Below are 13,111 nucleotides of genomic sequence, written 5' to 3' on the forward strand. Positions count from 1 at the left end.
AACAGCAATTGACTTCAAGGGGTTTTACTGAATCCTGATTGTGGATTTATACAAAAGCCTTTTAAGCCTTTGTGTCTGTGTATTACAGAAGCTACCAGCATGCACTGGCAGTTTTTACATCTGTTCTGCATTACAGACAGTACATTACATTACTCACAATAGTTAGGAGAGTTAGGATAAGGTATCACACTCAATTACCTTATGGAGTGGCCAGAAAAGTGACTCCAGACTGTCACTTTCTCATCACTTTTCTACTTTTTGCAAGCACATTGTTAAAATTCCCCAATAAAAGGAAAAGAACATATTTTACTACAGTGAGAATGGCATAGTTATCTGAAAATCAGCTATTCCATTCTGGTTTGTGCTTTAGTAGAAGCAATTTCCAAAATATATTCTGATTTGCAGGTCCCTTTATACACTACAATAAATATATTCCAATGAACTCAAACTCATTCCAGCCTAACACAATCGATTTTAATAGACCCAGCATTAGCATCTGATTTCAAAGCTCAGGATTATTGTGTTCATCTTTTTTTTTTTATTTATTTCAGTATCAGATATTTTCATATTTAGAATAAAAGTTGCATTGCAATTATATTATTTGTGCAATGCATTCTGGAAGATACAGCTCACTTTCAAAAAGAGCTCTAAATGATGAAAACCTATCAAAATCCCAATGTTTAAGTGTTTAAATACTGCACTGTCAGAGTTCAAGGCTAACCTGATCACACTGGTACTTCACAAGTAATGGGAATAATTTAAGAGGGAAAACCCCAGCTTAACTGCTGGTACTTCACAAGTAATGGATTTAAGAGGGAAAACCCCAGCTTAACTACAAAATGGGATTTGTTAGATATTTACTTGTTTTGTTTGGAACATTCAGAAGAACTAGTTCTACTCATTGAAAAATTACTAGTTTGGTAAGAAGAGTACCAGGAAAATAGGAAGTCAAAGTCCAAATATCTGTGCCCCAAGCTGGACACACGCATGTGTATTTGGACAGTGAAGTAAACTGATTTTCTCATGAGCTCTACATACTCAGTTCTCAGTGGTTTAATGGGAACTGCTCTAAATTCAGTATTTCTGAAAAGCAGGTCACTTGTGTGGAAGAATAAAGCTGTAGGTATTTAACTTCAGGCAATCATGTTTGAAAATGGATCTTAACTGTATTTTGATGTCTACCTAGTTCCAATTAAAGTATTAGAAGTAAAATTCTAGTACTAGTGAAGTTAGTAAAAAATACCTTACAGCCTTTCACAGGTTTAAGATTTCACTCAAGAAATTACAAGAAAAGACAGCAATCAGCTCTTTGTAAGAAGTCACCACTTAAAACTGTCTTTTCATTTGTGAGTTGTATGTAACGATGCTGAAAGGACTCTACTGATATCAAACATATAAGAATTTTTCCCAGTCCATAAACAAAATAAAATGTGAAATGCTCATATGGTATTCAGTGTTTAGCTGACCTGACTTGACATAAATTCCACTGAGGAAAGACAGTTTTTCTCTAAGGATCAATCCTTCCTTAAACTTCCACTCACAGCCTTCCTGCCATGCAGGTTTTGAAGTTATAAAAGAGGGAGTGACACATTTGTGAGTTTATTATATCACATTTCATCTCATCCCAGCAGTATTTACTCACAACACAAACCCAGCAATTCAAGAGGAAACATTTTTAACATAAGTTGTGTGTCTTTGCAAGACAACAACCTCTCCTGATTTTAATATGATAAATATTTGTTACAAACCCAAAAAATAAAATCTGCAGTGTCATAAACCAGGGAAAACTAACAATATATTTGCAGTTTCCTTTTCATGATAATGGTGTTGTAACTCTTTTTAATGGGAATGCATTGTCAGATCCATAAAACATACATAAAACATATATTTCTCTAAAAATGAGAAAATAATATCTTGGGAAATAATATCTTTTCAAATTGCCATAAAGCCAGCACAGGTTATTGGGAAGTTTGGGTTAGTTTATGAGTCTGCTATGGCAATTATAGGAACAACTCCACAGTGGTTTAACAGAAGCCTGGAAAGGATTCTCAGTCCTGCTCTTGCACTGTTGCTGTTATGACTTTATTTGATCTACTCATTATTTGCACTAATGTAAATAGGAGCAAAAACCCTTTTTTTGCTGCTCCTGCTGAGATTTGAACCCCAGCACTGACACCCCAGGAGTGGTAAATCTCCATTTTTATGAATGCCAGGCAGATTGGACAGGGTACTTAGTGACAGATAAACAGCTGCACCATTGGGGAGCCACAAAATATTGAGTCTGGTTTTTTAAGGCCTGCTGTGAATTAAGAAAATGATCAGCTGCTGCCAAAGATGAAATCTCTGCCAAAAGGAAGGGGAAAACCTACTCCAGTGAATCTTATCTCTGCACAGAGAAAGCACTGAAGGGCAGTGATTTATAGGAGGGCACTGGCTGGATAGGAAGGAACATTATTGCTCATGCTTTTTGCTATGTGCCTGGATCATGCTTTATCCAAGATAACTCACTGCAGATGAACAGAGCATCCTTAGAAAGTAACACCAGGAGCCTGGAGTGGACACTGCTGGAGCCCTGAGCGCCAGGACTGGAGCCCAGAGCTGTGTGCCAGCCCTGGAGCCCAGAGCTGGGTGCCAGCCCTGGAGATCACAGCTGGGTGCCAGCCCTGGAGATCACAGCTGGGTGCCAGCCAGGGATGACATTCCCGGGCTGGAGCTGTTCCCAGAATGTGCCACCCTGCCCACAGTAGAGCCTCACAGCTCAGCTGGACTCACTGGGCCCCTTCCCCAAAGGAGAAGCATGCATCCAGATGTGGCCCTGACAAAAAATCCTGGAATTACTGGGCTGGAGCACAACAAACTACAATTATTTGCAATTATTACCCAACTCTGTAAAGCCTTTTCATCATCAGCCTTAAAAATAGGAGGCCCTTAAGTAGCATGCACTGCACAATGGCAACTAAGGACCAAAAAGAACTTGTTTTGCTTATTTTAAAGCTGATGGATTAGAAAAAATATCACAGAATCACAGAATATCCTAACCCACAAGGATCATCAAATTCCAACTCCTGGATCTGCACAGGACTTTCCTGGACATATTTTATGAAAAATCCTTTGGCTAGGATTTTTTTCTCCTGAGAAGGCTCAGAGGAAAAGAAAAACAATAATTATCTGCTGCTGTGGAATGCAACAGGTGCATCTGTGATTGGTCCATGTTGGTTGTTTCTAATTAATGGCCAATCACAGCCAGCTGTCTTGGAATCTCTGAGTCACCAGCTTTTGTTATCATTCCTTGCCTTTCCATGCTAGCCTTCTGATGAAATCCTTGCATCTATTCTTTCAGTTTTAATATATCATTTTCTTTTAATGTAATACATATCATAAAATAATAAATCAGCCTTCTGAAACATGGAGTCAAGATTCTCATCCCTTCCCTCGTCCTGGGACCCCTGCAAACACCACCACACAGGACAGCCCCAAAAATCCATTTATTTACCTGCTTGTAAACCTATGAGAGGCTTTGTGCCTTTAGATCAAGTGAAAGTTCAGACAATGCTTTATATTTTCTAAGCAAGCATTAAAAGCAAACTACTGGTGAATTGGTTACAAATGAGGATAAAGAATTTATTTTTTTTTAAGAAATAAGAAATTAATAGAATAGTCTAGATTGGAAAGGACTCTAAAGATCATCTCATTCCAACCTGTGCCTTGGGCAGGGACACCTTCCCCTAAGACCACAAGCTTCTTTCCAGGCTGTATTTGATAATAGCTTTTCTAAATTCTTTAACATTTTATTCTTTGACTCAATTATCAGACTCTTCCCACATTCAGAGATATCCAAGTTTGATTTCATTTGTGGCACTGCAATCCTCTGAATGTGTGGAGCCTTTGTGTATCAGACTAATGCAAAGCAGACGTGGTACTGGGAGCACAGAAGGTGATTCATATTTTGTTTGTGCTGCCTGGGTTTTTATAACAAATGTACACAGTAGCTCTGTCTAAGCTAAATATTGATAGAACAGATATCTATTGAACAAATGTAATTTCCTTGAAATACAAGTCGTTGTTATGTGCTAAAATTCTGTTTTGAAGGGGAAAAAAAGGGATTTTAAAAAGGCCAGGGAACACTAAAACAGTCCATCAGCTGTTATTTTTCAGATTTTTAACTAAAGTTTGATATTTTTGGTATCATAGAAAATATGCATTAAATCTGCACCATTTATACATGCTACAATAACAGAATTAACACCTGACATGTACATTCCAATCAATAAAACCAGTGCTTGAATATGTTTCTGTTAGAACCTGACAGGTTCCTATTTTGTTCCAAACTGGAAAGAAAGGAATAGTATTTCTGCTCCCTACTTGTTCCAATCAGTATTTTTCCCTCTTTTAATAGTAGAATTACTAACTTGAATTTATTTTCTGTCCTTAAAGTGTTTTTATGAAAAAAAAAAAAAACACATGCAAAAAAACCTAGAAGAATTTGAGCTTTCTAGAGCTCACCCAGATAAATCAAATTTATCAGGTAAGCAAGCAAGAACAAAAAATTTGCACAGAAAATTGGGCTCTGTATATTCCTTAATTAGTATTAAGCCAACATTTTAGAAAATATTAAATATTATTAAGTACTATATCTATTATTTAAAGAAAATACATAAATCATACTAATAAATTACCTTTTTTTTAAAATGTAATTAATTTTGGCCAGTTCTGTTTCATTTATGTTGTGGTTTTATATGACCTGATGAGCATTAACATTCTAATTCAGTTTCCAAACACAAAATATTTTTGTTTCTAAAAGTCTGAATGTCTCTTGATTTATAAAATGATGAAGAAGTGGAAACTAGGTAAGTTTTTTACTCAGATCCATTTTTTGGGCTTGGACAGAATAAAAAGGCTAAGTTTTAGAACCGAGGTAGGTTTGTAAAAGGTCTGAATTGTTACGAGTTTGAGGCAGATGAGAAAAAAATTTCCAGGGCAGCAGAAGAGTGGAAAAGCAGGCAAGGTAAGAGTGAAGCAGGGGTGGAGGCAGGCTGGGATGGGACAGAGGAAGAGGAGCCAGGATCAGGCCAGGAGCAAACAGAACAGGCAGAAGGAAGGAGCTGAGGTTCCATTGAAAGATAGATTACTGTGGAGCTGGAACACAGATTTGCTGTCACCATGGCTGGTCTCACACTCCTCTCAGAGGACCTTTTTTGTCTTTTTCACAGACACCAGTGGGCAGCAGCAAAAAAAATCAGGGCCGGAGCCACTGCTTCAACTGTGACAGACCAAACTCTGCCATTCTATGGTATTTTTGTTTAGGAATCCATGGTAGCTGATTGAAGCCACATTTCTCTTCACAGAGAAAAGCAAGGCATGACTTCCCAGGAATATTTCTGGGTTTCACATTCTCTGAACCTCAGAGAAAGGAAAAACAATTCTCATCTCATATGCTGTGCCTGTGTTGTGCCAAAGTAGAATGCAATATGGAGATTGTTTACCCGGTGATGGTGTTTGGTTTCCTTGGCCTGTCAGGGCCAGGTGTGTGTGTGTCAGGACTGTTGGGGGACAGTCATGAGATTCTGTGCAGCTGAGTGCTTGGCAGATTCAGCTTAGATGTAATGTAAAATAATGTAATATAGTATAGAATAATATAGTATAATAAAGTCATTAATTAGCCTTCTGATAAGATGGAGTCCTCCTCATCATTCTCTCCCCCTCGTCGGGGGTGAAAATATCCACAATAGCTGATGCTGTGGATATCTGCTTTTGAAAGTCTGCTTTACAAATGAGAATTACAGGATCAGAGGATATCCTGAGTGGGAAGGGACCCACAAGGATTATTGAGTGTTGGAATCTGAAATGCAGGGGATTCTCAGAACTTTGGGCCTCTAAGCTAAAGCTTAGAATTCAACCAGGATTTGATCTGGGAACTTGGAGATGGCTTCCAAACTTAGGTGACAGAAGGGAGAACGTGGATTTATAGTTTAAAGCAGAGACACATTAAGCTAAGTAAAGTTTAGAGTTTTGGAGTTTAAGATACAGAAAAAATAAAACTAGTTACAAAGGTAAGCAAGGAGTTCAGAGTGCAGCACTGTAGGTTTGTGTGTTATAACATGACTGGCTAAGAAAACTTACACTGTACCATGAGTCCATAAGATGAAATATTTAAGGATTGGGTCAAAACCATAAATGTCCTTGTTGGGAGTGTTTTGTTGGTCAATAACTCCTTAAAAGGTCCTGTAACTAAAGGTCTTGTGACCTTCTGAACCATGTGGTGAAATGTGAGCTGAACTCACCCTTCCTGCCTACGTAGAAGATAAGAAAAATAAACTGCAACATCTAAAATCTTTTGCACTAAACTTTTGACTCACCCAAATAATCAGAGGTCCTGTCTCTAACTCGTTCAAAACTCCTTCAAAAATCCCCTTAACTGAGTCTGACTCCTGCCCCTGCCCAGACCCCCCAGCAATCCCCCCTGTGCATCCCTGGCAGCCTGGGGGCTGTGCCCATTCCCTGGGAGCCTGGGCAGTGCCAGCACCTCTGGGGAAGCAGAACCTTCCCCTGATCTCCAGCTCTTCCCTGGGTGCTGTCCCTGGCCCAGAGCAGAGATCAGAGCTGCCCCTCAGGAGGAAGTTGTGTAAAACTCAAACATACTCTCCAACATCTTCACACACAAGTCCTAAAGCATCCAAATATGTTGGCAAATCTGAATTTCTAATCCTGAAGATACTATACTATGATATGCATCAATGTAGGGCCTCTACATAAAGGTTTAAAGTCCAGCTCTGCAACAAACCTGATGGAAGTGACAGTGATTAGAAAATGATAGTGATAGAAAATGATGGATTATAACAGCTAACATCATCCTCCTGATGCTGCCTGCCCTAAATTCCCTGAGGCAGCAATGCACAGTGATGACTACTATTAAATAGACTCTCTCCACGTATACTTTTGCTATGAATTGCACATTTTGGTGTTGGTTTTCCTAATGCCTTTAGCAGGCAGTACTACACAGAGCAGAATGTGCTTTGGAGCACTCACCACACCATGCAATCACTACCAAGGGGGAGGGGAACATGTGTGCTCATCAAATGAGATAAAACCCACTGATCTGATCCAACTGGAATAAAAGATTTTGTTCAAATTAGATCAGAAAGGGAAAATATTATAAACTGAAGATGCAGAAGTCATATGGGCATAATCATCTCTGACTTTGTATCTTTAAACCAGGAATGGGTTTAGACAAAGGAATATAAAATATGTTTTGACAACCTTACAACTGCATGGCACAAACTCAGTATTGTTAGTGCAGACACTACTGGATTATTTAAATTCACTGCAGAGATACACTCTGATGATTCAACCCCATCCAACCTCATTTCTCATAAGAACCACTCACATTTCTCATTTTCACTGCCTTCCTCTGTTTCATAAGACTACTCCTATGGCAAGGAGCATTTTGGGGACTTTGAAAATGATCTGAACTGATAAATCTAACATCATAAACCCAACCCAACCCTGGCATTTTCACAGAAACAGAACAGCATGCAAACAGCCACACAGTGAGTGGGGAATACACTTGGGATCAGCCAGCAGCACTCCCAAAAAACCCTTTAAAGCTGCCCTACCTTATAGGGCTGGAAGACACGTCGGGATCATGGGCTGTCACCTGCCCCAGCACAGAGTTGAGAGCAGCATTTTCATGTACTTCCAGAAGGTAGGTGGGTGAGGAGAACACTGGGGGCTCATCAGCATCCTCCACCACGATCTTGACGGTGGCGGTGTCCTTGAAGGGGCCCCCGCTGAGGAAGCGAGGGTCGATGTGGATGTTGGCTGCCTCCACCTTCAGGGTGTAGGACTTCTTGGTCTCAAAGTCCAGTGGCTGTTGAGAAGGACAAAGATAAATGCCATTTACTGATGGCCGCAGAGAACAAGCGATTGCAATGCTGATGGATGGGAGTTATGTGCATTTTAAGCACACGGAATCATTTTAATGCAGGCGCTTCCCTCTCCCAGAAACCCAACCTCGAGATTTTCTATAAAATCTGTTTATTTACCAACCTCAGAGAAAACAGCACTGTTTCCTTGTTTCTCACAAGAAATTTACTGAAATATCCCCTCTCATGAATTATACCATTACAATTACCTATCAGACAAATACTACAAATTTGTTTGGGATGACACAAGTTGCATACCAATAATGCACTTCATCAGTGCTTTACTGGCTGGAGATAAGAAAATAAATTCAACTTGCTCCACAAAGAATAAATATTTTATTACTTCCAGAACAATGTGAGAAATGCAAAGAACTAGAAATTATTATTTGTTGGACAGGAGAAGCAAAATGTAGAGCTAATCATATGAGAAGGTACTTCAATATTCTTGCACTACAAGTACCTCTGTATTTCAGTTTATAGGAGTAAATGAGCTAGACATCTCTCAGGAATTTCTTAAAACGGTAGCAATTTCAACTTCTGTATCATTTCTCTTTTTTTTTCTCCACAGACAAAATCACAAAACAAATTACTTTATTCTATCAATATACCTGCTATGTTACCACTGTTCTTACTATTTTACAGTCCTATATTAACTCATAAAAGATGAAAACTCAGTGGATTTAAGGGACTGAAACACCAAATAAACCCCAAATCTGTGACACTTTTGAGTGTTAGACATTTTCATTATGGGAGATTCAAGTTTGTGTCTTGAAGCACATCAGTATATTCACTTCATAATTCTCTTGTGTCTCACAACGATTCAAATTTCAAAGATGCAAATTGCCAAGCATTGGAAAGATATTAAGATTTGCATTATAATGTCTGAGGGATAAAAAGAAGAGGACATAGACACTCTGAATCTGTAATGCAAATACCAGCAAGAGCACAAACAGGAATCTTCAGGAAGTCTGTCAAAGCCTTCAATATGTATATCTTCAAATTCTATGGATTTTTTTCAGGTATGAATCAAGCTCTAATGGGATTTGCTCTTTCTCACAAATTCTAGTAAACACAAGAATGTCTTGCTTCTTTTGTAGCTCTTAAATTAGTACGCTTTTGAAATTATGAATGGGGATTTATAAATCAGCATATTCACAATTTGCCAATCATGGCTCCTGTAGCACTTCTTCAATTGCTTTTCATATGCTTTACAGAAATGACAGCACCCCAATACATTTAGTCATGCCTAATCAGAATATCATATTGAAAATTTACTCAGCATTGTCTAAAGCCCATGATTTTATGCTGAAGAAAATCTGTTGGTGAGCAGTACCCTCCATACATCATCTACTGGAGTAGAACCAAAATTATTATTGCTGTCAAAATGAAAATATGAAACAACATTATGGTTGAGATTCAGTTATGAAATAAAGCCAAGGAAACTGGGGCAAAAGGCTAATTGCCTCAGCTTACAGGAGAGGCCACAGCATACAATAAATAACAGTAAGGAAGAGCTGGGATGTATATCATAATTTTCTCTTTAGAAAAACAAATATAAATTTCGATAAATATACATCAGTTTATTATAAAGCTACAGTGCTAACCTACTCACTGAGAAAGAGAAAACACGAAGTTTTGACAGGCAATCTGCCTGACCTCTTTAATGACAGGTACAAGTGGAATATTAATTACCTGTTCTCATTGGATTCACCTTTTCTCACTGGAATATCATGGTTTGGGTTTTGTTTACTTTTTCTTTTTATAAACAAAGATTCATTTAGAGTGATCTGTGCTATGCAGTTAAAACCCTCTGCCACTGCTCTAAATTATATTAATATCCTTTTTCAGAACACAGCACGAGGAACAGCTTTTTCTCCTTCCCCAGAAAATAGTGACAATTAAATCTGCAATTAATGTTTCCTTGGCCTTTTTAGAGGAGTTTCCTTCTATGATGCCTCTCCCATATTTCTGTAGATAATTGGGTGTTGTTCTTGTTTTGTACATGCAAATACCTCACCTTGCACACTTCAAGACTGTACAAGCATAGAAAAGGTAACATGGCTTTCTTTAGTGCCCAAATTTGACACTTCTCATATGAAACTACCAATCTCCTTAATAAAAGTCACTGAAATCCCTGTTCATTGAATGAAGACAGTTCAACATGAGAAAAAGGTAGAAGATTAAGCTCTCACATATCAGGTAATTTAATTAATGCACCGTGATTTATTTTCTCAGCTACACAGAAAATCAAATAATTGAGAGAAGTTATTTGATGAATACTCAGCCAAGATTTTACAGAAGTTTAAACCACCACCAAAGTGGGATTTAATCTGCTCTTTTCTTTTGGAACCAAGGAAGCAAAACCTGCATGATGCGACCACATGGGAGCATGGATAAGATTAACATTTCCAGCCCCCATGGATGTCTCCCCAGTGAATTTTCTCAATGAAAATTCAGAGCAACATGGCCAGTGCACCCCTTTCCATCACTCCACTGGCTTGGCACCTCATCCATAGATGAAAGAACCCCTGGAAATGCAGCATCTCCTCACAGAGCTGAGTCTGGCTGGGTAGTTCCATGCACAATAAACATTTATGTTTTTAACAGACATATGATTTACCTTTCTCACTCTAATAATGCCATCCTGAGTTTGGGCATCCGTAGTGATCTCAAATACATCCATTCCATCTCCTTCAATAATATCATAGGATGATTTGGCATTTTCTCCAATATCCAGGTCATTTGCTTTCACCCTTCCTATTGGTTCACCAAGAGCAACATCTTCCATCACTGAGAAGTGATAGAGACCTTACAAATAAGAGCAAAAGACTGAACATTACAGATGGTGCCAGCGTCCCCTGGGTGCTCTTCAATGTTTACACATCCCCAACACCAACTCTTGAGATCTGCAGCTGACCCAAGCCCCATTTGCACAAGTTATTGGCTGAAAGCAGCACAGTGTGGACCTCACACAAGAATATTCACTTCACTGTAGCTGAGTGTCCTTTCCATTCCTGCAGTCTCCTCCTTCTGCCTTGCAGGGATGTTTTGTGTTGGCAAACACAAATATTGAGCTCCTTTCAACACTGCAGAACTTACCTTTTTATGCAGATAATTTATTGACAAGGAGTTACAATTCAGCCAAGAAACTTCAGCTTTTACTCCACAAAAAAATTGGTCTAATTCTTTAAAAACTTATTGTGTAAAATACTTACATAATTTCAAATATTTTCTGCATAACTTTAAATATTTACTACTTTTTAAAATGTAGTTTCATTTTGTTTATTTGAACCCTTCCACCTCTCTTTTGTGGTAAGAAACTAATCAGAAAACATTAAAGGAAACTCCCAAATTTGATTTTTTTTACTGGAAACAATGCCTTTTCATATTAATCATTACTGTATTTACTATTTGTTGGAGAGTTACACTAAAATCCATTAGAAATTGCCATTCAAATTGTCAACATTTTATTTTTTGTCACACCTGCTTCAAACCTTTTAAGCTAAAAAGCATCAAAAATCTATTTAGATATATTATTTTTGGTACAAATTTGTTTAAGGCAAAACCCAAAATACCCATTTTCTTTTGTATCTCCCTGCTCTTATCAGCACCCTAAAAAATCAGAAGATAAACATTTTATACCCAAAATTCCTTCTAGACTCCTTATATTTTTACCTCTTTACAATTGCCTCTTATTGAAGTAAAGGTTAATACATGAGCTAATCAAACAAAATGCTGCTCAGAAGTTAAAATAGGCAAAAAGAATTCAAGGATAATAGAAGAGACCATTAAAACAATTTTGACACAGGACTCTGGCCTTGTTCTTCCCTGTCTTCCCTGTTGTTCTAAGACAATCTGTTAATTGGAGGTCATAATTTTCCAAAAACAATGTTCTGGAGTTCTGGCTTTACCTGTTGTAGGTGATTGCAGTAGCAACAGTTGAAAATAGGAAGGAAACTGAGGAATTCACAAATACATGTATTAGCTACACAATGAAATCCCAAAGTGACTTGTTTTTAATGTTCCTAGGCTAAATTATTAGAGATAATTTGGAGATCATCACGATTCCTCGGAATATCCATAATGGCTCAAAAACAATGAGCAGCCAAAGCAATGAAGTGCCTTGGGAGATTAAATTATGCATTCATCATTTACTCTGCTGTCCATACTTTGTGGTTTGAATCTCCAGGCACAGCTGATTGCATTATTAAGTTGAAATTTTGCTCTCAGATTTATTAAAACAGTTTACAAAATATTAAGAAAAATTTAAAAGTTATGATGCAGCTTACTCCTTTACACAAATTCCTCTCCAGAATTATGAATTGTTGCATAGTGTTGAGCTGACCAAAATATCCACACTGGGTATCTTTGAAAGCCCTGGATTTCCACAGCAGTGCACAGTTCCTCTCATTACAATTCTGTGGTAAACTGCCAGGTTAAAAACTTCAGTGACTTATAAAACGCCTCTAAAATTATTTCAGAGAGATCACAGAAGTAGTGAAAGTTCATCTTTTTCATTTCTAAAACCCAGGAGGCTAACTCTCTGAAATCAAACCATAAATATACATTTCTGTCCTGCCTGGAAACAATAACCTGATAGAACACCCTGTTTCCCGAGCTCATTACCATTTATTGTGCAAGCAGTATGTATTACATCTTATGAATTTCTATTTCATTCTGGCTGGGCTTATTGTAACTTTGATCCTTTCTTATTTTCCTTTCCAGGCAAATGCAAACTGTGTTTCAACAGTGTAAAAAAAAAATAAATAAAGTGAGATTTGCTCAGCTCTTGTCCAAGGGCAGAGTCGTGGCTAATCTGTGGTGCTGGGCACCTTTTAAAAGGCAGAATTTGTAATAACATCCAGATCCAATTTTACTATGGCTCATCATTAAAGCAATAAATATATATAGATATATAGATATATATATATCACTGGGTATTATATATTTTTTATATGTTTCAATATTTAGGTTTATATTCATAAAATACTTATGTTCTTTAAAATAACAACCTTGCTCTAGTCAAATTCTGTCTCTATAAAATTATTATTAATTATATATTATTTAAAATTATATACACATACACATATATATACATATATAACATACATATATATACACATATAATATACATATATATAAACATATATATAATACATATATATGCACACATATATATAATACATATA

The 13,111-nt window shown here is 37.4% G+C and overlaps 1 protein-coding gene across 3 annotated transcripts in view; it reads right to left on the reverse strand.

Annotated features, from left to right (window-relative positions):
- The window catches only part of CDH8 (cadherin 8), a 162,314-nt gene that overhangs the window by 57,874 nt on the left and 91,329 nt on the right, over window positions 1-13,111 (reverse strand). For all 3 annotated transcript variants that reach the window (XM_031063641.1, XM_031063640.1, XM_031063642.1), the window contains exons 6-7: window positions 10,543-10,730; window positions 7,614-7,867 (exon numbers count right to left, since the gene is read on the reverse strand). In XM_031063641.1, coding sequence (XP_030919501.1) covers window positions 7,614-7,867; window positions 10,543-10,730 — 442 coding nt within the window. The remainder of the gene's footprint in view (window positions 1-7,613; window positions 7,868-10,542; window positions 10,731-13,111) is intronic.

This window comes from Geospiza fortis, unplaced genomic scaffold (genome assembly GCF_000277835.1).
Source record: "Geospiza fortis unplaced genomic scaffold, GeoFor_1.0 scaffold359, whole genome shotgun sequence".
Taxonomy (NCBI): domain Eukaryota; kingdom Metazoa; phylum Chordata; class Aves; order Passeriformes; family Thraupidae; genus Geospiza; species Geospiza fortis.